This window comes from Pelophylax lessonae (assembly GCF_965119305.1).
Source record: "Pelophylax lessonae genome assembly, chromosome: 10".
NCBI classification, from domain to species: Eukaryota; Metazoa; Chordata; class Amphibia; order Anura; family Ranidae; genus Pelophylax; species Pelophylax lessonae.
The window spans coordinates 97,121,074-97,146,159 of NC_138777.1; the positions used below are offsets into that span (position 1 = coordinate 97,121,074).

Consider the following 25,086-nt stretch of genomic DNA (forward strand, 5'->3'; position numbering starts at 1 on the left):
CATGTGGGTATATATTTTAGTGACCTAAGATATGACCATTTGAAAGTTTAGCATTTATTTATTTCAAAGTTGTTCACACACTGCAAGCACATATTGCACAAAAAAAAATTAAAACATACAGTATATATGACTTGGTTTTAAAGGGGGCTAACAGCTTAACAGCCCTGACCTAGAACCATCTGATGGAAGCAGCTATTCCTAATTCACAAGTAAATTATTTCCAGAACAGTGAACTTGAAGCCAATGGGTTCATTGTGAGGAAACTATTTCCATAGAGCTACCATACAATTTGTACATTCTTCATCAAAGGCTTTTCAGATGGGAGTTTTGCTGCATGACAGATCTCATTTAATAGATCAGATGAGTATTTTCTGGTGTATTTTAATTATGTGTTCACCCTGTTAAACACATTTAGGGGAATTCAGATCCGCCCTAAGAGACTTATTTGATGGTAGTACCCTTAAGCTCTACCTGTGCCTAATTCAGGCAAGCATTTGCACCATTGTTGGTAACATTACTGACGTGTGGCAAATTTAGGTAATTGTTACTACTGCCAGCTAGAAGAAAGAAGTGCATACACTGAGGAAGGTGTGGTCACTGATGTCAGTGCAGATACAGACCAATTTGTGTACCTGACTGTGACGAATACATGAATTGGGTGCGCACACTGAGTTTTGTTGCTGTGCCCCAATGGAATTCTAAAGTTTGTCTATGACATCCTTTTATAAATTACCCTGTAAGAATTTTTTATGCACAATAGTGTGAATTGACTTGACAGAGGTGACAGTCAATTTGATTGCATTTTTTTACATGATCATATTTACATATACTTATATGTTTATATTTTTATTTACTCCTAGTGGCACTGCTGGTGCTCCAGATCGATTCAGTCGAATTCTCAGACAGATCCTAAATCAGAGAAGGTAAATGCTTATATAGGAATGTAAGGTAATAGTATAGTTTTGAGCTGAAACAGGCTCGTATGTAATATTTAGAAGAGGAAAACTATCTGCATTGTAACAACTTTGCTGTTCCACAGAGATTGCAGTTTAAAGGAGTCCAAAATAGTTGTTAGAGAACCCACAAACCATTGTTTTTTTTTTTTTTTTTTTTATGTGCCCACTTCACATCATACATGTGGGGTGGTGTGCAGAAAAACGCACCACAACAGACTTGGTGTGAACAAGACCTAAAGGTAGCCACACATACATTGAATGATTGATGGAATGATCATTTAAATTAAACGAAACTGATTGAGCCAAATATAAATTGCAACCCTTAGGCCTTCTATTTTGATTTGATTGCTTGAACACTTCTGTGTGTCTGCACCAGATAACTGTAATACAGATCGCTTTAAACAATCTTACATTTGTGACTAATCTGTTGTATTTTCGATTGATGGTTTTAATTGATTCCAAAAACAGTTTTGTTGCACCTTTTCATATTTTTTGCAATCAAACTAACCTAGGTTGATCATAAATTCTTGTGTGCATGGCTACTAAGGATGGGCTCAGGTGTGTTCAGATCTTAGTCCCAACCCACCTGAGCAGTCCTGCCAGGAAGCCCTCACTGCACACTGCCAATCCTTTAGCTGAATATGTGTGCATTGTCTACTGTGGATTCCTTCCCTTTCTCCTGAAGGTGGTCCGTTTCTTGTGTAGTTCTGCTCAACCAGAGGCAGTCTGCCTAGTAAAAATGAGTGACAGTGACTATTAGAAAATCTAAAACCAACTCCCTGTTTGTTTTTGTGTTTGTGGAGGGGTGACCGTGTGCAATATCTTAAAATAAACCTGTCTAAAGGTACATGCCAAATGGTATTTAGTGCCAGAGCGCCTGTCCAAAATGTTTCCTGGGAACCCCGGCCTCCTGCTTCAGGGGGTTTGGCCAGGTGGGCACACCAATGCACGTGTGGTGAAGGTGCCCTAAGGTTCGCCGTTTTTAGATGAGGGTCCACTCACTCATATTTTTGGTTACAGTGGGTAATATCGCTAAAGATGCTAGTATCGCCCTACTTAATAAGCCAGTGGAAAATGTCCCTAGACATACCCAAACGTTAATATACTTCATGTTTCTAGCTGCCAAAATAGCCATTGCGTCAGTGTAGAAAAGCCCTTTTATAGACCTAGCACTGGTGAAACGTAAACCTACATAGATCATGTGTGTTCTACGTGACAAACAACCCCTATTTTCAAGAAAATGTGGTACCAATTTTGGTACTATGCCCCTATGGTCCTTTCTCTTCCCCCTTTTTCCCTCTTAACCCAGACACGCCTAGGTGTATTGTTGGATGCAGGTTCCCCTATAAGGGACAGTTGCAAAGCATGTTTGATGATAGAGCCTTCCTTATTACACAGCGTGGGTAAGAGGCTCCATTGCCTCACATGTCAACCTAATATGGTTTTATTCTGATAAGGGTGTGTACCTGTGATCACACTGTTTGGCACACATACATTGTAGTGGCTGGCTTGCTGGATGTTAACCTCACACTATCCAGGAAGTTTGAATGTTCTACCAGTACTTTATCATTAGTTACTGTCCTTGCTTTTATTTCAGTTTTAGTGTGTTGGGACCCCCATAGTAGACCTAACCTGCGTGTTCTGATCCTCAATAATCTCTATTGAACCCCACATTTGTATGTTTCCTATGTTACATGCTCGGAGCGTACACTGCTTTTTAATTGTTTACTAAAACAATTAATAAAAACTATTGAAACAGAAAATAAATCTGTCTTAGCGGGAAATCTGCAGTCTACCTTCTGAAAATTCTAGACACCTGGCTGTTATGTCCGTCCACTGGTTCAATGCTGTGTCAGTGAGTCAGAACAAGTATGCAGGTCAGGAAATCTAGAACTCCTGATCTGCATGCTCTTAGCTGTTGAAGCAAAAGGGTCAGCACAACTGTCAGAAACTAAAATTTGCAGAAGATGATTTAGCAGTACCAGCCTTCATGTTTCTTTCATGACTGGCTTGCTTTAACCACTTAAGCCCCAGAGGATTTGGCTGCTCAAAGACCAGGCCCTATTTTGCGATTCGGCACTGCGTGAATTTAACGGACAATTGCGCGATCGTGCGACGCTGAACCCAAACAAAATTGATGTCCTTTTTTTCCCCACAAACAGAGAGCTTTCTTTTGGTGGTATTTGATCACCTATGCGATTTTTTTTTTTTTTTTTTTTTTTCCCCGAGCAACAATTTTGAAAAAATTATTTTTCACATTTTTTTTATATGAAATTCTCAAAAAAAATGTAAAAACCAAAATTTTTTAACATTTTAGACCAATTTGTTTTCTGCTACATATGTTTGGTAAAAAAAATCGCAATAAGCGTATTTTGATTGGTTTGCGCAAAATTTATTGCGTTCACTAACTACGGGAAAGATTTATGTCATTTTTATTGTTTTTTTTTTTTGTACTAGTAATGGCGGCGATCTGCGATATTTTTTTTTTTTTTATTTTTTTTTTTGCGGGACTGTGACATTGCGGCGGACAGATCGGACCCCTGACTGACATTTTTTACATTTTTGGGGTTACCAGTGACATTACTACAGTAATCAGTGCTATAAATATGCACTGTTAGTGTAAAAATGACACTGGCAGGGAAGGGGTTAACTTTATTGGTGATCAGTGGGTTAAATGTATCCCTAGGGGCGTGATTCTAACTGTGGGGGGCGTGGCTTGTGATGTAACCACAAAGACATATGATCCTACATAGCAGGATCGCATAGTCTCTGCACTTACATCAGGGAGAATGACAGACGGCTGTCTTTACATCAGCCGTCTGCCTTTCTCCCTCTCCTGCGGGAGATCCCGAGTGACCGGTGGACATCGGAGCCGCCGGTCACTCGCGCGGGATCTCAGTGAACGAGCGGGGGCGGGAGGGTGCCTCCAGCGGCGCGCGCTTGCCCCCCACAGGCGGCTGAGCGAGTGACGTACCCCTACGTCACTTTGCCCAGCAGCGGCTGCCTGCCGCAGTATGTCTGCGGTGGGTGGTCGTTATGTGGTTAAAATAGAATCCCAGATTACAGGTAACTAGCTTTAAAACTGTGCTTATAATACTTACCTTCTTTTAGGCCACGCCAGTCCTGTCGAGGAATACAACTCCGCTGTGTCAGCCAGCATGACTAGGGGAAAGAAGGGAGCACCAACAAAGGATAGGCAATTAAAGCCTACGGCTGATTTCACTGCTAAAAGCTTTATTAACTGTTGTTGGACCACTCTCTGCTTTGGCCTGCACCCATCACTGGCTGACACAAGGAAGATCATGTGACTCGTCCAGAGCGGTCTGAAAATAAGTAATGCAGCTTGTACATTATGCATTTTTTTTTTCATTCAACCAGCGGGTTGAAAGAAAGGAAATTCCTAGATTCCCCCATCCACACATGCAGGTAATTGGAGAAATCCCTTCCTCTGTAGTATTCTGGAAGCAGGGAGACTTCCCCGCTACCAGAGTACAGTTATCAGTGTTGCCAGCTATAGTTGGCAGCATTGATGGCTTGGGAAAAACCCAACAGGCGGATCGATACATCCCTGCTTTCGATCCATGTTTTGCAGGCTTAAGTATATACATTTTTTTAGGTTAGTTATATTAAGTGTTAGGAGGGGGGGCAGGTTTAAGGCTAATTAGGTGTAAGATGGATTTCCGCTTTAAAGAGCACCTAAAGTTTCTGAATGTCCTATGTCACAAACCCTATGTTAAAAAATATAAACTAATCCACACTTAGGATAAGAGAAATAGTTCAAATTGCTCGCTGCAGCCTACCTCCTAACTATAAACCAAAATATATATATAGTAGAGTATGCAGTTATTAGAGGGGAGGTAAATGGCGCTGCCTACTAAAGATGTAAAAATGCAGTGTAGGTGAAAAAGTTTAACCCAACAATATAAATGGATATGATCACAGTGTTAAAAGCCAGACGCTATATAATAAACATAGTAAAAATGACTTAATAATAAGTACTAGATATCAGGGACATATATTCATCATAAAAAAATATATATATATAATATATATATATAAAATTGGTGCAGAAGTATAAGGTGACTATGTGACAGGTGCTGGTGAAGTGGTGGTGAAGGTCACCACTAAAATTAAAAACTAAAATCAAAAAATCATGACTAAAGTGCTTCAGTGACCGTGTAGAAGAAATACCGGAAAGGGCAAATAAGCCCACTAAGGTGTGTGGGGTAAGCTAAACCAAGTGAACAAGTATAAACATAAAGTGCTGAGTAAGAATCCGTTAATCAACAAGCAATTAATTGGTGCAAAAGGTAGGTGCGATTATCCCAAAATTGCATCAGCAGAAAGTGCAGACAAAATATTAAATCAAATTGAAAAAGCACATAAAAAGTGCTATAAAGTGATGATGACAAAAAGGCCCAAATGGGCGTGAAAGATATTCGAATGAAGTGTAAAGGTCAGAGGTAGATATAAGCTAAGTGCTAGGTGAAAAAAATGAATATATATACATTATTCCACAAGCAGCTAAGTGTTGCAAAAAAATTTTTTGTAATAAATGCGATTTGCAATCCAAAGTAGCATAAGCATAAATGCAAAAACGAGGATAAATTCAGGTCGCACAGCAAAAAGTGCTCAAAAAAAGAGAGTGACCAATTTGCACAAAAAATGGAGTGCAATCCTCAACCATGAGTTGCATACAGTACTGTCCTTAAATGGTCCAAATCGCACATGAAAGTGCCCTAGTGCAAGGATAAGACTGTGTGTGTCTCCGTGTTGTATCTCAACCAAAAGTGACTTTATGATGAATATATGTCCCTGATATCTAGTACTTAAATTAAAGCAGAGTTCCGGCCTCAAAATTGAAAAAATCTATTTTGGGCCATCCGCTTGCTGAGTGCAACCTGAAAAAGAAATGGATCCTGCTAATTTTTTATTTTTTTGGTCACTTACTTTATTATATAAGAAAATATACTCACCTACCTTCCACTTCCTCCCTCTGCGGCCGTGGCCCGCGCCATCTCTTCCGGCTTGCGATGACTCCTGGGAGCTGAACATCATCACTCCCAGGAGTCAATGCACCTGCACCGACCCCGCTCGTCACTTCCGGTGCAGGCGCGGCATTCCCTGCTAAACAGCTTCTGGGCATGCCGCGCCTGCACCGGGGAAGTGACGAGCTGGGCCAGTGCAGTGCATTGTGGGACTCCGACAATGCACGGAAGAGGACACGAAGAGGGACGCTGCGGCTTCAGCTGCCCACACCTGAGATGGCAGCGCTGGAGAAGAACTTTTCAAGGTAAGTATTTCTTCTTACAGGTAAGTGCGACCCGGGACAGTTCGCAGGCTATCCATTATGGAATGTACTAGCCCTGACTGTCCCGGGGGTATTTTTAGCTAAAATTGACCCCCGAGGCCGGAACTCCACTTTGTCCTGGTTCACACTTGTGTGATGCGGGAACACTGCGAATATGCAGCGTGATCCAGCATCGCATCCGCACCTCTGGCAGTTTACACTGCCATATGCAATACGCAGGGGGTGTCAATTAAAAGTTAACGACACCCCCAGTTGCGATCGCATATCGCAGTGCGATCTGCAAGTTCGCACAGAATCGGATCGCACTAGTGTGAACCACTATGCGATCCGATTCTGCTGCGGCTAAAAAAAAGCCTTGTGCGAGTTTATTGCGGATGCGGTGCGAATTCAGCCATACAAAGTGTATGGCTGAACTTGCACCGCACATGAGATCGCATGTAATTTAGGAGCAGTGCGCTCCGAATTTACATGCAAACTCGGCAAACGCACATATGTGAATCGGCACTTTACGTAATTTTTACTATGTGTTTATGATATAGTGTCTGGCTTTTAACACTGATCATATCTATTTATATTGTTGGGTTAAACTTTTTCACCTACACTGCATTTTTAAATCTTTAGTAGGCAGCGCCATTTACCTCCCCCCTAGTCACTTCACAATCCCTATGTTGTCTTAATAATAGACTGCAATAAGTCCTCAGTACTGACCTAATGTTCAGTCTAGGCCTGGTTCTGCCAAATCTACCCATCTCCTGGTTGATAATGGTGTTCTGTTAATGTTGCAGCTACAGACAGAAACTGCAACAAGATCATGTTAAGTGAGAATTGGAGTCCATGTATTTAGCATAGTAGAGGGCAGAACAGAAGTTCATCTAATCATCGAATATAGATGAATGGAAGTAGACACTATAGGTTAACTTCAAATGAAAACCATGCTGAAAAAGCAGCTACTCAGACGCAGACTGTAAATGTTATTCATTCAATTAAAGTACAATTGTCTGTTTAGTTAGATAAGTAATGGTAATGGAATTAGACATCCTATTGTAGATATGCAAACATTAAAAGATGTTGGATAATGCTCAATAGGTGGGTTTTACAGCTTGTTTAGGAAAGAGTCCAGTATTGTGGATCACTGGCTTAATGTTCGTTTACTCTGAATTTACAGTATTGTTATTTTAATCAAAGTATAGCATGTTTATTTAATCAAATAACTTTTTGTTTCCTAGTTACTACCCATTGTACCCACCAAATGAGGAGATAAATATCGATTTTGAAGCAATGTATAATTTTGCTATGATGCCAGTCACACCAGATGTCTTTATTGTACCATCAGAGCTTCGCTTTTTCATCAAGGTTAGTCGCTGCTTTCAATTTTAGCTCATTTATGTTGTATGTATTTCTGAACTTATAAAAGGCTAGCTAGCTGGTGCCATTGGCAACTTTTGTCATACGATTACAGCCATATCTTAAGGTCAAGATTAAAAAAAAAAAAACTGTATTATGATTGTTTCATAGCCGCTAGAAACTGTGAATTCCATTTTAGTAAAAATTTCTTACCCACCCAAAACTGCTATTCCATTTTGATAGATGGTGGAGATTAAAGCATATCTCTTTTGAAAAACTGAAAGTACATGTAATATTTATGATCCCTTTCCTAAACTCTAGAGCAGTGGGTCTCAACCTTATTGAGACCAGGGCCCGGTAAATTCAAGTTTAGAAAAAAAAAAACTGTTTCTACTACCACAATGAAAATATAATGGAAATAAAAAGATGTAATGAAATGCTGGAACACTGGATGTAGCTAGATGTCACTGTGGGGTGGGGGGATGGAGATTCTACAGCAGACTCGGTTGCTCTGTAGAGCATTCTGAAAGGAGCTGGGGGGCAACTGTGGGGAATGGGCTCTCGAGGGAGCTGGAGGCACTGTGAGAGGTTGAGGGTGTATTGTGGAAGTTTAGGGGGATCTGTAGGGGGCTAGATGCTTTGGGGAGGGGGGGGGGTGCAGCCCATTGGTTGAGAATCACTGATCTGGAGCATATTCTCATCCACAGTACTTGTTAATTCTGCCAGCTAAGGGCATCCAAACCAAGTTCCTGTAGTAGGGTGGCTACGTTCTTGTAGCACTTCTGGATATTCTCCCCTGTAGCCACCATCCTGAATGCTGTTCAGTTTAGAGATTACATATAAATTTACTGACTTTCCCACCGCCATAACATCACCCTTCATTTCAGCTCTGACTTCACCCAAATCTATAACCCATCTAAAACTGAAAAAAAAAAAGAAAAACCTTTGGCATTAAAAAGCTCAGCAAGTATGTGTCATGCTTCCCTGATGCAGCGGTATCTTTGTAATCACCAGCGCCTTGGAAAACCAGAAAGTCAGAAAGATGAAGATAAAAGTTTACACATATAACTTTTAATTTTACATATGACTGCAATATGTTTATAGATCAGCATGGTTGTACCCAAGTTGATCGATCAACTTTACATTTCAGCATGAAGGTTTCTGGTCATCTTAGTGGCTCCAGGACAGGCCTCGCCGGGGTTGATATGCCTATTTGGTGTGGCTGGTGGCCGATGTTCCTTGGAAGCTTCCTCTCAGGGGGGATCTGTTGTCCCAAGGACAGATCTTCCATCCTGCTTTACAGTCGCTGGCTTTGACTACTTGGCTGTTGAATGCCAGGTGCTGAAGGATGGGGGTGATTCCTACCCTGTTGAAAGCTAGAAAATATACTTCTAGGAAGATCTACCATCGCACGTGGAAGATGTATATTGCAAGGTGTGAGTCTCTTGTGATTCATCCTCGCTCCTTATCGGTGGCTTGGATCTTGACCTTCTTTCAACGGGGGGGTTGAACAGAAATTGGCCTTGAGTATTATCAAGGGCCAGGTGTCGGCTCAGGCGGTCTTCTATCAAGACCTTTGGCAACACACTCCCTGGTGCGTACCTTTCTTCAGGGTGTCTGATGTTTGGTTCCCCAAGTACAGGCTCCGTTGCCACCTTGGGACCTCAATTTGGTGCTTTTGGTTATCCAGAAGGCTGCCTTTGAAAATCTTTGGGAGATTCCCCTGCTTACGCTGTCCCAGAAGGTGGCCTTTTTGGTGACTATCACCCCTGCGCACAGGGTGTTGGAACTGGCGGCGTTATCCTGTCGTTCACCTTACCTGGTGATTCACAGGGATAAGGTGGTTCTTCGACCCTGTCTGTCGTTCCTTCCAAAAGTTGTGTCTGATTTTCATTTGAATGAAGACATTGTGTTGCCTTCTCTGTGCCCCAGGCCTAAACATCCGAAGGAAATTGCCTTGCATGCCTTGGATGTGGTCCAGGGCAATTAAGATGTTCATGGCACCTACGGAGTCTTTCAGGAAGTCAGACTCTATTTGTGCTCATGGATGGACAATGGATGGACCCTGTAAAGGGTTGTCCACTTCCTCTGTGACCATTTCCAGATGGATCAGACGGACGGTAATTCAGGCCTATTCCTTCAGGGTTCAGGTTCTTTCTTTCCCTGTCAAAGCCCACTCTACTAGGGCACCTAGTGCCTCCTGGGCTTTCTATCATCAGGTGTCAGTGACGCAGGTTTGCAAGGGGGCCACCTGGTCGTCTGTGCACACTTTCACAAAGTTCCATAAAGTTGATGTGTCGGCATCTGCGGATGCTTCTTTTGGCCGCAAGGTTTGCAGGCTGCTATTTAAAAGAGGACCTGGTCCTCCTTTGAGAGTGTATTTTTTTTTTCACGTGGGCTCCAGTTGTTTTAGTTGAGCTTGTGTTGCCTGGTTGGCTACTGTTTTTAGCTTTGGGAATTATTTGCTGTTCCCACCCCTCTTGTTTAACACTGCTTTGGGACATCCCAATGGTCAAGAATATTAGGAGCTGTGTCTGTCAATGAACAAAAGAGAAAATTAGGTTTTTGACTTACCATAAAATCCATTTCTCTGATGTTCATTGATGGACACAGCACCCACCCCTCTGTGGAGCTATATTTCTCCTGACACTGTAACTAAACTATATCTGCCTATAGCAGAGAGAGGGTGTATACCCCCTGGGACTGCCCATGGGCGTAACCGGATTTCTTTTTTGCCTAGTGTCCTACTCCTGTAGGGGGCAGTATAACCCAATGGTTAAGAATATCAGGAGCTGTGTCTGTCAATGAACATCGGAGAAATTGATTTTATGGTAAGACAAAAAATCAAATTTTCTCAAACACTATACTTGCAATAATGTGCCTTAATACTTGTGAAATATATGGCATTTTCCTGCCAGCAGCTCTGGCATTTAGAAGTGTTTTGCAGATGCCTTGTGTGTGCATGAGCCTGAAGGAAAGAGCCTTGACCACTTACCGCAAAGTGACGTAGGGCTACGTCTGCAAACTTTGCGGTAGTAGAGGCATCATCCCGGAAACGGCTTTGATCGGGCCTCCGATGACGTAACCCGGAGGCGGTGTCCATGACGTCACTTCCGGGTTACTGTGCTGCAAAAGGCGGCAAATTTAAAAAACGGCTGTATGCAAAAACGCCGTTTTTGGCGTTTTGCAAACATGGAAGTGTAGTGGAGGGGTCTAGGGTCTTTTAGATCCTTGATCTCTCCATAAAGACTACCTGTCACTGCATATTGGTGTCACAAGGGATGTTTACATTGCTTGTGACCGCAATAAAAGTGATCAGATTTTTTTTTTTTTTTTTTTTTTATAAAAACCTGTAAAAGTTAAAAAAAAAAATAAAAATAAATAGGGGAAAAAAAATAATTTTAGCTGCCCCCGTCACCGTTAGCTCGCGCACAAAAAAAAAACGTATACGGAAGTCGAACCGCAAATTAAATCGCTGTTCAAACCACACATGTGAGGTATTGCCGTGATCGCCAGAGCGTGAGCAATAATTTAAAAAAAGATCTACACTCTAACTCTAAACTGGTAACCGTTAAAAAAATTTAAATCGTCGCCTATTGAGATCTCTATTGACCGTAGTTTGTCGCCATCTCTCGGGGGGGGGGGGGGGCGCGCAATTTTAAACCGTAACATGTTGGGTATCTATTTACTCAGCGTGACATCGTCTTTCACAATATACAAAAAATGGGCTAACTTTACTGTTATGTTTTTTTTAAATGCAGTGAAATGTGATTTTTCAAAATTTTTCCAAAAAAATGGCGTTTTAAAGACGGCTGCGCAAATACCGCGTGACAAAAAATATTGCACTGACCGACATTTTATTCTCCAGAATCTTTGCTAAAAAATATATATATAATGTTTGGGGGTTCTGAGTAGTTTTTTAGGAAAAAATACTGGTTTTAACTTGTAAACAAAAAGTGTCCGGAATAGGGCTGGGGCTTAAGTGGTTAAAAAAAGAAAACCAATGTAGCTAGCCCATCTTAGAATTGGTAAGCTGCAATATAATGGTTTGGGGGGTTTAATATCGCTATATGAGAAAAGGGTAAGCCTAATGGATTTCTTATAAATGATTTTAGGTGTTTTTATTAACTATTCATCTGCATTTTCACAGGATATCTCAGGGAGCATCTGCATCAATCCTGGCCGACTGACTAAAGGACTGGTAGGAGGAACATATAGTCGCTTCTTAGTGAAGAAAGAGAACACCGAGCCCAGGAAGTCTCCCTGTATATCCGCTCAGGTGGTGAAAATATAACATCCGAGAATGGACTGCAAGATCGGAGTGTATGGAGATCTGTACAGGAAGATCGGAGTGTATGGAGATCTGTACAGGAAGATCGGAGTGTATGGAGATCTGTACAGGAAGATCGGAGTGTATGGGGATCTGTACTGGGAGAACAGAGTGTATGTATGGAGCTCTGTACTGGAAGATGAAGGCGACGGGATGCTGCGACTATGCAGTGTGGATGGACGGACTGTCCTCTGATGTACATTATTATCTATGGTGTTTTGTATAAATAAAGAATTTACATATACAGCGTCCTGTCTTAGCAAAGAGCCCGCCGTCAGTTCGTACCCCGCCCCTTTATGTTTGCGCTGTGATTGGCCGAGCCGTATGTTACGTAGCGGAGTGTGTGGCAGAGCAGTCAGTCTCGGCTGAGCTCTGGCCGTGGAAGGAGGATTGTTGTGTCTCCCCTCTCGTGCGGCTGGTGAGCGAGAACCGGAAGTAGTGGCCACTCCCAACCACGTCCTCATCTGCCGGGGGCCAAATCTGGAGCGGGCACTCCGCTGTGCCTGAGAACATTCTGCGGGTAAGTGTCAGCGCCTCTGTGTTATCTTCCTCCCTTACTAGAACTTTTCTCTGAGAATGTTCCCCAGTGTACACGTGACGGTATATGGAGGTGATACCTGTGGGGTGTCTGTGACCAGTCCGGGGCTTATGCGCACTTCTCTCTCAGTACTTCAGTGCCTACAGGCTGCCGGGGACTGACATGTTCCAGCACAAGGCTCCACACACTCCCTTCTCCCTCATATTTTGTAATAACATGTTCAGAGGTGTGGCAGCACATGGTAGCTTTTCTTCTACTCCCGGGGTTCGCTCCTGTCCCCCCCCCTCCCTCTACTCCCGGGGTTCGCTCCTGTCCCCCCCCCTTCTACTCCCGGGGTTCGCTCCTGTCCCCCCCCCCCTTCTACTCCCGGGGTTCACTCCTGTCTCCCCCCCCTTCTACTCCTGGGGTTCGCTCCTGTCCCCCCCTTCTACTCCCGGGGTTCGCTCCTGTTCCCCCATCCTCTACTCCCGGGGTTCGCTCCTGTTCCCCCATCCTCTACTCCCGGGGTTCGCTCCTGTTCCCCCATCCTCTACTCCCGGGGTTCGCTCCTGTCCCCCCCTTCCTCTACTCCCGGGGTTCGCTCCTGTCCCCCCCCCCCTCCCTCTACTCCCGGGGCTCGCTCCTGTCCCCCCTCCCTCTACTCCCGGGGCTCGCTCCTGTCCCCCCATCCTCTACTCCCGGGGTTCGCTCCTCCCCCCCCCCCCCCCTTCTACTCCCGGGGTTCGCTCCTGTCCTCCCTCCCCCCCTTCTACTCCCGGGGTTCGCTCCTGTCCTCCCTCCCCCCTTCTACTCCCGGGGTTCGCTCCTGTCCTCCCTCCCCCCCTCCCTCTACTCCCGGGGTTCGCTCCTGTCCCCCCCCCTCCCTCTACTCCCGGGGGTTTGCTCCTGTCCCTTCTACTCCCGGGGTTCGCTCCTGTCCCCCCCCTTCTACTCCCGGGGTTCGCTCCTGTCCTCCCTCCCCCCCTTCTACTCCCGGGGTTCGCTCCTGTCCTCCCTCCCCCCCTCCCTCTACTCCCGGGGGTTTGCTCCTGTCCCTCTACTCCCGGGGTTCGCTCCTGTCCTCCCTCCCCTCCCTCTACTCCCGGGGTTCGCTCCTGTCCTCCCTCTACTCCCGGGGTTCGCTCCTGTCCCCCCCTCCCTCTACTCCCGGGGGTTCGCTCCTGTCCCTCTACTCCCGGGGTTCGCTCCTATCCCCCCCCCCATCCTCTACTCCCGGGGTTCGCTCCTGTCCCCCCCTTCTACTCCTGGGGTTCGCTCCTGTCCCCCCCCTTCTACTCCTGGGGTTCGCTCCTGTCCCCCCCTTCTACTCCTGGGGTTCGCTCTTGTCCCCCCCTTCTACTCCCGGGGTTCGCTCTTGTCCCCCCCTTCTACTCCCGGGGTTCGCTCTTGTCCCCCCCTTCTACTCCCGGGGTTCGCTCTTGTCCCCCCCTTCTACTCCCGGGGTTCGCTCTTGTCCCCCCCTTCTACTCCCGGGGTTCGCTCTTGTCCCCCCTTCTACTCCCGGGGTTCGCTCTTGTCCCCCCCTTCTACTCCCGGGGTTCGCTCTTGTCCCCCCCTTCTACTCCCGGGGTTCGCTCTTGTCCCCCCCTTCTACTCCTGGGGTTCGCTCTTGCCCCCCCCCTTCTACTCCTGGGGTTCGCTCTTGTCCCCCCCTTCTACTCCTGGGGTTCGCTCTTGTCCCCCCCTTCTACTCCCGGGGTTCGCTCTTGTCCCCCCCTTCTACTCCCGGGGTTCGCTCTTGTCCCCCCCTTCTACTCCCGGGGTTCGCTCTTGTCCCCCCCTTCTACTCCCGGGGTTCGCTCTTGTCCCCCCCTTCTACTCCCGGGGTTCGCTCCTCCCTCCCCCCTTCTACTCCCGGGGTTCGCTCCTCCCTCCCCCTTCTACTCCCGGGGTTCGCTCATGTCCTCCCTCCCCCTTCTACTCCCGGGGTTCGCTCATGTCCTCCCTCCCCCTTCTACTCCCGGGGTTCGCTCATGTCCTCCCTCCCCCTTTCTACTCCCGGGGTTCGCTCCTGTCCCCCCCTTTCTACTCCCGGGGTTCGCTCCTGTCCTCCCTCCCCCCCCCTTCTACTCCCGGGGTTCGCTCCGTCCCCCCCTTCTACTCCCGGGGTTCGCTCCGTCCCCCCCTTCTACTCCCGGGGTTTCTCATCTTGTAAATCAATTCGGTACAATCTGAAGGCACTCCATTCTAAAATGTAGAAATCTAAACCTAATAGTTTTCCATAATGCAGCATTATTCGGACGCCCGACATTGGAGGTGGTTTAGGGCGAAAAAAGTCCTGCACAAAGTACCATTTTTTTTTTCCTCGCTCACCATCGCAACACAGTGGTGGGAACCAGGCACACTGGAGATGAGGCATTTTGCTGTGTCATGTATGTGGTAGGACTGTGCTGGAATAGCCACCCAATGCAGTTCTACCGCATCTGGTGTTAATGTGCCTTTATTCTTACAAAGCAAACTGTTACTAGGATTCCAGTGTCTCTTCTCCCTCCCTTAGCTAATAAGACCCCACTGCTAATGAAGAGGGGCAAACAAGGATGCTGTGGAAGCACCTAATGTCCTCCTTATCAACCAATTATATCATTGATGTTAGCATCCTAGTAGCTGGCTCACACAGTGCCCAAGGTTGTAATGCTACACAATAAACACCTGGGGCGTCGTGTAACATAAAAAAGTTATGATTCACACAATTTTTGGGTAATAGGCACCCAGAAGAACCCAGAGCACACCCCAGGGTGACTAGTTAAAGTCTCATGTACAGCACATCCACTTAGGGTTCCATAGTGAGAATGGATGAGGCTTTAACTCCATTTCCAGGGAAAATAGTGGAAGATTTGTGGGTGGAATAAACATTGCACCACAGAGACGCATCAAGTCTCCCATTAAATATTGATACAATTACATCTTTTATATCTGTGCCTCCTTAAGGCCACTTTCACACTTGTGCGACTTGTCATGCGATTTGGGACTGCAAAATTGCATGACAAGTCGTTCTTGATTTTCAATGAGCCCCATTCATATCTGTGCGACTTGAAGTTGCACCAACTTCAAAGTAGTCCCTGCACTACTTTTGGCATGATTTTGATGCGTTTTGAGTAAAAGACATTATAAGCCCAGTCAAACTTGCATCAAAATCGTGCGACTTTGAAGTCGCACAAGTGTGAAAGGGGCCTAACACAAAGCAGCAAACTTTCTATGGGTCACCATACATGTTACAAACTGTCCAACGTTGGATTTCCCAACAAAAGTATAGTGACCTAAACCTAGGAGAGTAACAACATAAAAAAAACACTAAGTGGCCTATGAAGTTTGCCCCAATATATAGGTATATCTATCAATTTTTCTTGCTATAGATCTTTTTTTGTCCCAATCATGTTTGGAAGCCTCTTACTGTTGACTGACTCACTGCCTGTGCTGGAAGTCTATTCCAAGCTTCAACTATTTTGGTAAAATAATAGCTTCTAAGATTAGTTTTGAACTTTCTTCCTAGTTTGTGGTCATGTCCCAGATACAGCAGTGGGTGTCTTTTATATATATATATATATATATATATACCCAGAGCGGAGCTCAGAAGCGAGCACACACAAATGCCCCCATAGCAAGCGGCCTGTTATGGGGGCACTAAGGGGGGGGGGATTAGCCAGGAGCATTGGCAGGGGACCCCCAGAAGAGAATCGGGGGAAGCTCTGTTTAAACCACTGCACAAAGCATGTAAGTATTCACTTTAACCACTTCCGGACCACCTGCTGCATATGTACTTTAATCATGTACATGATTTTGCGGGGGGGTGCGCTGCCCCCTATTGTGATTGGCTCCTGCTGTGTCCAATCAGCGGATCCCGCTGCCGGTACCCGTTGATCGTTCGGCGGAATGACAAAACGGCGGTCTGCTTATGTAAACAAGGCAGGCTGCCGTTCTGTCAGGGAGGAAAGAGATCTTGTGTTTCAGCTAAACTGAACACAGATCTCTTTTCCTCTAGCCTAGTGCATCCACTGCCCACATACTAAGAGAGCACATTTAACACCTTGAGCGTCCCTGGTGTTAACCCCTTCCCTGCCAGTGTCATTTATACAGTAATAGTATATTTTTTAAAGTGGTTGTAAACCCGAAAACTAAAAAAAAAAAAAATCTGCAAGACAAAGGCATAATCAGCTAGTATGCATTGCATACAAGCTCATTATGTATTACTTAGCTTAGAACGAAGCCCCGACACGGACCCCCGGACATCGCTGCGGGCGCTGCCATGATCCCTCGGCGTCTTGCGGGTTCGGCGGCTCTGGTGCTGTGATTGGCCGGAGCCGCGATGATGTCATGCGCGCGGGAGTGATTTTCCGGCAAGGAAAACTGAAGGTCCCCCAGACTTTCAGAGCGCATGCACTGCAAATATCTCCTAAACCGTGCCGGTTTAGGAGATATTAATTGTACCTACAGGTAAGCCTAATTATAGGCTTGCCTGTAGGTAAAAGTGTCAAAAAGCGGGATACTACCACTTGAAGCACTGATCACTGTATTGATGTCACGGGTCCACAAAAAATTTAATTTGTCTGCCGCAATGTCGCAGTCCTGCTAAAAATCACTGATCGCCACCATTACTAGTAAAAAAAAAGTCTATAAATGTATCCCATAGTTGGCTAACGTTTTTGTGTCTACAAATCGATTTACACATATTTTTTTTTTTTCTTTACCAAAAATATGTAGCAGAATACAGATTGGCCTAAATTGATTAAAACGTTGGATTTTTTTTAGTTTTTTTTGGAATATTTTATAGCGGAAAGTATAACAATTTTTTATAAAAAAAAAAAAAAATGCAGATGTGAACAAATACTACCAAAAGAGCTCTATTTGTGGGGAAAAAAACATAAATTGTATTTTAGTACAGCTTCGCAGGACCGCACAATTGTCAGTTAAAGCAACGCAGTGCCATATCTCAAACGGCCTGGTCATTAAGGGGGTAAAATCTTCTGAAGCTGTAGTGGTTAAAGGTTTCTTTCAACCACTTTCCTTTGTGTTATTGCTTGGCCATAGGATTATTGTGAAGATGACATGCACAGATAAACAGACATCAAAGAACAAACCTTGTTGCATATCGTTTAAGTACTTTGTGCTAAATGCATTTTTTTTTTTCTTTGACTGTTTTTGTGCATGTCTGTACATCTTCACACTAAGAGCTTATTTGCACAGCCATTCCTAGTCATACACAAGCTCAGATCAGTGTATTTCTGTAGTGGGTACAGCCAAGGGTTTGTGATCAGCTGCAGACAGGAAGCCTTTACAAATCAATGACGGGCTGAGATTTTCTGCAGCTGTTTACATGTATTCTCTCAAGGAGAGATGAGCTGCAGTCAGGGACAGATGAGCAGCATTGTACACAAACTGTTTGCATTCTGGGGCTGCTGAACAGTCCCTAACCACACTCCATGTGGGACTCCATGCAGACCCCCTCAGCCTCTTATGGGTTTGTACAGGCTTCCTGCTCATAGAGGATTGCAAATAACTGGTTGTACCCGCTGCAAAAGTACACTTATCTGGTCGGTGTACAGCCAGGAATGGCCGTGTGAATGAAGTTCTGTATCTTGCGGTCAAGCAAGTCAAAGAAGAAAATAAAGTGGTTTAGTTTTATTGAAGTTTTGTATATATATCAAGCTTAGACAGGGTCTGAAAACCATGAACCTTGTAGTGTGCATAGCTGGCTTCCTTGTGGCAGCAAAGTCTCTGTTCTCTTTACGTGTATTGTGTAGTTTGGGACTTGCCTAATCTGTCTGAAAAGCTTGTATCCCATCAGGCAGGCCCTTGTATTTTATTATTGTTCGATCTAAAGGAGATTGTAATGGGTGTGGTCCTCAATCTTTTTGCTTATCACTAGCAATCCTTTGCATATGAAGATAAGCAAGTGGTTTCAAATAAAACCCACTTAAAAAAATGTGGTTTCCCCCCATGCTGCAAGGGTTAAATTCTTGCGGGGGGGGGGGGGGTTGTTGGTAGATAAAATTTCTAGGTACCCTATCTTTCACTCCCCTGGCAGCCAAAGCTCTGGGTCATGGGCACGCCTTGGTGTCATTGCTTACAATGTAGAACTCCCGATCCTGCATTGTGATAACATCTGAGTGCCTGGAACGGACAACGTGGCTTAAAAGGTAAGTATAGTGGTGCAAACAAATGTTTAAGCCTTGTAGTTTCGGGGAGCCTCCACTGAGAAGTTTTGATTCTAATGAGCTCTAGTTCATTGTTACTTTGTAAAATAGAGAATCTTGCATTGCAGCATGCTGGCATTTTATTTATTCTTTGTCTTCCAATATGTCACACCTCTAAGCTTAGCGATCATTTCCCAAAAAAAGCTGTTGAACCATTGTGTGTGTGCTTACAGCACATTAGACATTTGAGTGGTAAAAATTGCTTCTACTTTCCATGGAAAAAAGTGATTCCTATTCTCATCGTGTCATTTACAGCCCATGCAAACCTCACATGATCTCTGGCTGTTGGGTGAATTGTGGGTGGTTGAAAGTCTGTCAGACCTTAGGGCCTCATGCACACAGGACATTTTACAAACTCTTCTAGAAGTCTTTCCTCCTGCAGCAGCATTTTGGCAGAAAAAAAATGCCTGACACTTGTAAAAATTCGTAACACATTTACAGGTGTTAAGCGCTTGGGCATTTTTTTCATTGGGCAGAATAATAATTTCCTGCCATTGAAATTAAATAACACTCAAGCGCTAAACATGTTAACGAATGTGTGGGTTTTTTTTTTTTCTATTCTGAAAACTGCTGCTCCTGGAAGCACTGGCAGTGGGTTCTCTTCCCTGTCACTAAACGCCTCTCTAAAAGCCTTTATGTGCATGGACCTAAATGACTAACATGCAGGTGCGTTTAGTGGCGGGAAAAAATTGCTAGGAGCAGCTGAAAAAACATCCAGCGTGCATGAGGCCTATCATTTAAATGGAAGGTTTAAGAGGAAATGCAGTGTTCTTACGTAAATGAACAGATATAGCAGTTTAAAGAGGTTGTAAACCCCAATTTTTTTTTTTTTTTTTTTTCCAACCTGAAAGAGAAACCCATAATGAGCTGGTATGCATCGCATCCTAGCTCATTATGAAATACTTTCCTTAGAACGAGCCCCCACCGTGCCACCCGCTTACCTCTATGACGGGCGACATATTCAGTCGCCCGTCTTCCGGGATCGCGGCATCTGGCCATCTGATTGGCCGGAGCCGCGGTGACGTCGCGCAGGCGTGTGGGAGCCGACGGTCACGGCACGGGGCTCTGAAGGAACGGCGCCAGCGGCTGTTCCTTCAGAGCGCATGCGCCAGTGATGTCACTGGCTGCATGTAAGGTAAATATCTCCTAAACTGTACAAGTTTAGGAGATATTTACAGTACCTATAGGTAAGCCTTATCATAGGCTTACCTATAGGTACAACTTGCAGAGGAGGGTTCCTCTTTAATTTAATTTAGCTAATCATTATATTAAAATAAAAACTACAGATCCCTTATAGGACAGTTTCCTCCATGTATGTTCTTTCCCCTGACACTTAACTTTTTGTGCAGCCAAAGGATTAAAAGCTCCAGATTAGTTTTGCACTCAGTTGGGGTTAGATTCTCATGTTTGTGTTGGGGTGCCCTTCAAAATGAATGGCGCAGCAGTGTACATCTTCAGTGCACCACAACACACAGATGTGAACCATCTACAGTGGATATAAAAAGTCTACACACCCCTGTGAAAATGTCAGGTTTCTGTGATGTTAAAAAATAAGACAAAGCTAAATAGTTTCAGAACTTTTTCCACCTTTTCTAATATGACCTATAAAGTGTACAACTCAATTGAACAACAAACTGAAATCTTTTAGGAGGATGGAAGTAAAAATAAACTGTTGAAGCACCTTTAATTTTATCACAGCAGCACTGTCTTTTTGGATAGGAGTCTATCAGCATGGCACATCTTGACCTGGCAATATCTGCCCACTGTTCTCTGCAAAAACACTCAATCTTTCAGATTGTGAGGGCATCTCCTGTGCACAGCCCCCTTCAGATCACCCCACAAACTCCATCTGATTCAGGTCTGGGTTCTGGCTGGGCCATTTAATCTTCTGCTGGTGAAGCCATTCCTTTGTTTATTTGGATGTATGCTTTGGGTAAAAGATGAAATTCCTCTTCAGCTTTCTAGCAGAAGCCTGAAGGTTATGTGCAACAGCTCCAAAGCAGGCTGCTTCTCCCACCATGCTTCACTGTGGGTATGGTGTTCTTTTGGTGATGAGCAGTGTTGTTTTTGCACCAAACAGATCTGTAAGAATTATGGCCAAAAAGTTCAACCTTCGTTTCATCAGCCCTTCACACATTTTCCCTCATGCTTTTGGGAGACTTCAGATGTGTTTATCTGGGGTTGAATATTTTTCTTCATAAAAAAAAAAAGTTTCAGTTTTGCCACTCTACCCCATAGCCCAGGCATATGAAGACTATGGGAGATTGTTGTCGCATGCACCACACAGCCACTACTTGCCAGACATTCCTGCAGTTCCTTTAACGTTGCTGTAGGCCTCTTGGCAGCCTCCCTGACCAGTTTTTTTTCTTCCTGTCTTGGTAATGGTAATGTCACTGTTGTGCCATATTTTCTCCACTTCACTTGATGACTGTCTTCCCTGTGTTCCATGGTATATCTAATGCCTTGAGAATTTTTTTGTACTCTTCTCCTAACTAATACTGTTTAACAATGCGACCCACCCCTCTGATGCTCTCTGCGAACCATGGCTTTTGCTGTAGGATGCGACTAAGAAAATGTCAGGAAAGACCTACTAGAACAGCTGAACTTTATTTGGGGTAAATCGGAGGCACTTAAAATGATGGCATTTGTGTACTGACTCCTGTTTAACATAAGTGAATGTGATTGCTTAATTCTGAACACCACTACATCCTCAGTTATGAGGGAGTGCACACCTCACATTATTGTTTTTTAATTTTACTCTAAACCACCCCCCCGAAAGATTTCAGTTTTTCTCTTTTGTTCATTGACGGACACAGCTCCTTATCTTCACCGTTGGGTTATGCTGCCCCTACAGGATTAGGACACTAGGCAAGAAAAAAAACGTAACTACGCCTGTGGGGCAGTCCCCGGTGGCATGCTCCCACTCTGGGCTGTAGCCACCCTTTTTTTTTTCCTGCCTAGTCAGGAGTGAGCTTCTAGTTCTTTGCTGGGATCCCTGGTCCTTGCAATTTTTCTCCTTTTACATGGATTTTTTTTTTTTTTTCTGTTTTTTGTTTTGTTTCCAGTGAGAAGCTACAATCAGCTGCTGGCGACGGACTGGATAATCTAGATCCAGAGGGTCCCCCCAGTCTGGCGAGCGCACGCAAGCCTCGGCTCTGCGCTAGGTTGGGCGCGACATAGCCCCACTGGACAGGGGCTGGCCTGCGAGTTAAATGTCTCGCAAGAGCGCATATGACCTAGCCTCTGCCTGAGTCACAGCGTTCCTCCTGGCCAACGGCCACCCACATTGCGATGGAACAGTAGTCTGTCAGGAATGGTGCCCACCCTGTTCCTGGTATGGTAAGTAGCTGTCCCCCCCTCTACCCCTGGAGGGTTTTGGGATGAACGTGGTTCCCTCCCTTTGATGGCCAGACCCCCGGGTTCCCCTCCTTCCTATGTATTTTGGGGGGGCTGTGCCTGGTGGTGGTTCCTGCCAGGGCCCTCCTTCCTGCCGGAATCTGTGCTCCTGGGTTCTCATTTTCTTGTCGTTTTTCTTTTCTATGCTCGGTGGCCATGTTTGTGTATCCTCGGCGGGCCATTTTTTTTTTTTTTTGGTTCCTCATTGGAAAAAGAGGCGGCCATGTTTTTGGGGCTGTATGGGTGGTGGGAGTCCCTCCTCATCCCCTAGTGCGGACTCTTGGATCTTCCTCTTCCTGATCGTCACATGGTGTGCAGTTAGTTTGGTGCTGAGAGTGTCTGATCGGTGGTGGTGATCTTTGTGGCGTTCGCTTTCCCTCTCTCTGCTGTAGCAGTAATAGTGCATCTGTGCTGGGCCTTGTAGTGCCGCTAGCACGGGGTGGTGTCTATAGCAGCGTTAAACACTTGTTTTGTGTGGGTCCCCCTGTTCCTTAATGGAGTCGCTAAAGCACATTTCCATACCTGATCACCGCTCAGAAGCTGTGGTGCCCTCCGGGTCCCAACAATCATTGACTGCACTGCCGGCGGTCCTGGAGGCCTTAGTGTCCAATGTGGATTTGGTCTTGGGCAAACGGGCTAGCAAAAAGCGCCCCCCCCCCCCCGCCTTCACCTGCCTCATCGGATCCTGAATCTGATTCAGTCGCCGCGGATGCGAGTTACCCTTCTGGGTCTGCCTCCACAGATAATGAGGATGATTCCTCTAGCCTCGCATGAAAGGCGCTGGTGTATACACTGATTGTGTCAGTGGTGAAACTTTAAAGTTAGAGGATGCGGCGCCGGAGGCGCCAGTCCCTTTTTGCACCCACAGGCCCTCCAAGGTGGTGAAGGTGTTCCCTTTCTCCACATACTTTGACAATATTGTCGCAAAACAGTGGGGCTGTCCAAAACGCACTTTTGCGATCCCTAAGCGTTTTGTGCTGCGGTATCCTTATGGGGATTCCCTGCTAAAAAAAAAGTGGATAGTTCCACCTGTAGTGGACTCGCTGGTTTCATAAGTACAGTACATAAAGCAACCTTAATTCCGGTGGAGGAGTCCCCTGCCTTTAAGGATCCCACTGATAGGTGGTCGAAGGCTCTGACCCAACCTGTGTTCACGGTGGCCGGGTCGGCGCTTAAGCCGGTTTTTACTATTGCCCTGGTGTCGCAGACTTCGACCCAGTGGTCCAAACTTTTACGCCGGGACCTGGAGGGGGAAAAGCTTCCTCCTGCTTTTGCGGAGCCTGCAGATCGGTTGGTCTCAAGGGGCTACAGTTTTATCCGTGATGCCTCTTTGGATGCGGCTCCCTTGCTTTCTAGACTGTCGGTCTCAGCAGTGGCCCTTCAGCGTATTCTCTAGCTAAAATGCTGTTCAGGGGACCAGACCTCTTAAGAAGGCTTAGGGATCGAAGCCCTTTTAGGGCATCCACCGTAGGTTCGAAGTGGCCCTGGTCTGGCAAGCCATGAGTGGGCTCTTCCAGACCTGCAGACAAGTCTTCCTCTGCATGAATGGGCTCCCTCAACCATATCTGGGGTGGGGGGACGTCTTTGCTGTTTTCCGGAGCTGTGAACCTCCCTGGTACAGGACAAGTGGGTCCACTAAGTCAGTGGTCCTCAACTCCGGTCCTCAGGGCCCACTAACAGGCTAGGTTTGCAAGATAACTAAATTGCATCACGGGTGATCTCATTTGCTGCTCAGTGATTGCAGTACTCTAGTCTGGATCTCCCCAAGGTAATTAAAATATGGCCTGTTAGTGGGACCCGAGGACCACTGCACTAATCATTCGGTCTGGTTATAACATCGAGCTTCAGTCTTATCCTCCGAAAAGCTTCTTCCCTTCCAACCTGCGCTTGTCCCCAGATCACTTATGGGGTCTTTTTGGGACCGTGTGAGATTTGTTACACCAAGGGGTGATTGTCCCAGTTCTGACTTTGGAACTGGAACGTTTTCAGGGGTTCTACTCAAACCTGTTCACTGTTCCCAGAAAGACAAGGTACATCCAATTCTGGACCTCAAGACGCTAAACTGCTTTGTGCAGGTACAAAAGTTCCGATAGTGGCATCCCTACATCAGGGCGATTTTCTTGCTTCTTTTGACATCAAGAACACCTACCTTCACATTCCAATATGTGCCGTCACCAGTAGGGATGCACCGAAATGAAAATTCTGGGCCAAAACCGAAAATGCAGGATGCCCTTGGCCGAAAATGACTTTTTTTTTTTTTTTTTTTTTTTTTTTTTATCCCCCAAATGATTTTAAAATAGAACAGGGCCATACACCAAAAACAGGCAGCGACGTACACCTGTAGCTGCCACCCTGTCGCAGTATATGTACTGTGACGGGTTGGCAAGTGGTTAATTTAATTACCAATGGTATTTGTATTATGCAACATGAGGGGGTTAATGTATTGCCACTGCTGGTCACTGATGCATTAGTGACCGACCAGTGGCAGTTAATTAACCCCTTTGTGCTGCATTAGTGGAACCAGTATCAGTGTTAATCCACCGTATGCATTGTGGTATGGTAAAAAAAAAAAAAGGCAGGACTTATGGGGTGTGTTGGCAGCCTACTCAGAATTAATGAGCTGCACGGTCCTGCAGGCTGTGTGTATAGCCATCTGCCCGTATCTCCCATACAATCAGGCAGTTACACAATGACAGGAAGCTCAATGAACTACTAGAGTGCTCAAAAGCTCACTGGTAGTTCATTGGGAACTACTAGTTGACAGCCGCAAAGATTGTCCTTACTTATAGTTTTCATATTCACTGAACTTTTTTACATTGTGACAGCAAGCGGAGGGAGAAAATCCCCTGCTTGCTGTTAAAATGGAGGGGGGGGAGGGGAAGATGCGGAGGCTGGTGCATCTGGAACATGTTACAAAAGGTGAACTTATCCTTTAAAGTAAACCTGCTGCTTTCCTCCTTTTAAAGGAACTGGTGAAGATGGGCATATGGAATTAGCCATACTGCCTTTATATGATACCA

General features: G+C 45.4%; 1 protein-coding gene across 2 annotated transcripts in view; it reads left to right on the forward strand.

The window, feature by feature from the left end:
- Positions 1 to 12,039, forward strand: part of POLA2 (DNA polymerase alpha 2, accessory subunit) — a 146,616-nt gene extending 134,577 nt beyond the window's left edge. For both annotated transcript variants that reach the window (XM_082270916.1, XM_082270917.1), the window contains exons 17-19: positions 861 to 923; positions 7,494 to 7,620; positions 11,762 to 12,039. In XM_082270916.1, the coding sequence (XP_082127042.1) occupies positions 861 to 923; positions 7,494 to 7,620; positions 11,762 to 11,905 (334 nt within the window). In that variant the 3' untranslated portion in view covers positions 11,906 to 12,039. The remainder of the gene's footprint in view (positions 1 to 860; positions 924 to 7,493; positions 7,621 to 11,761) is intronic.
- The last annotated feature ends 13,047 nt before the right edge of the window (positions 12,040 to 25,086 follow it).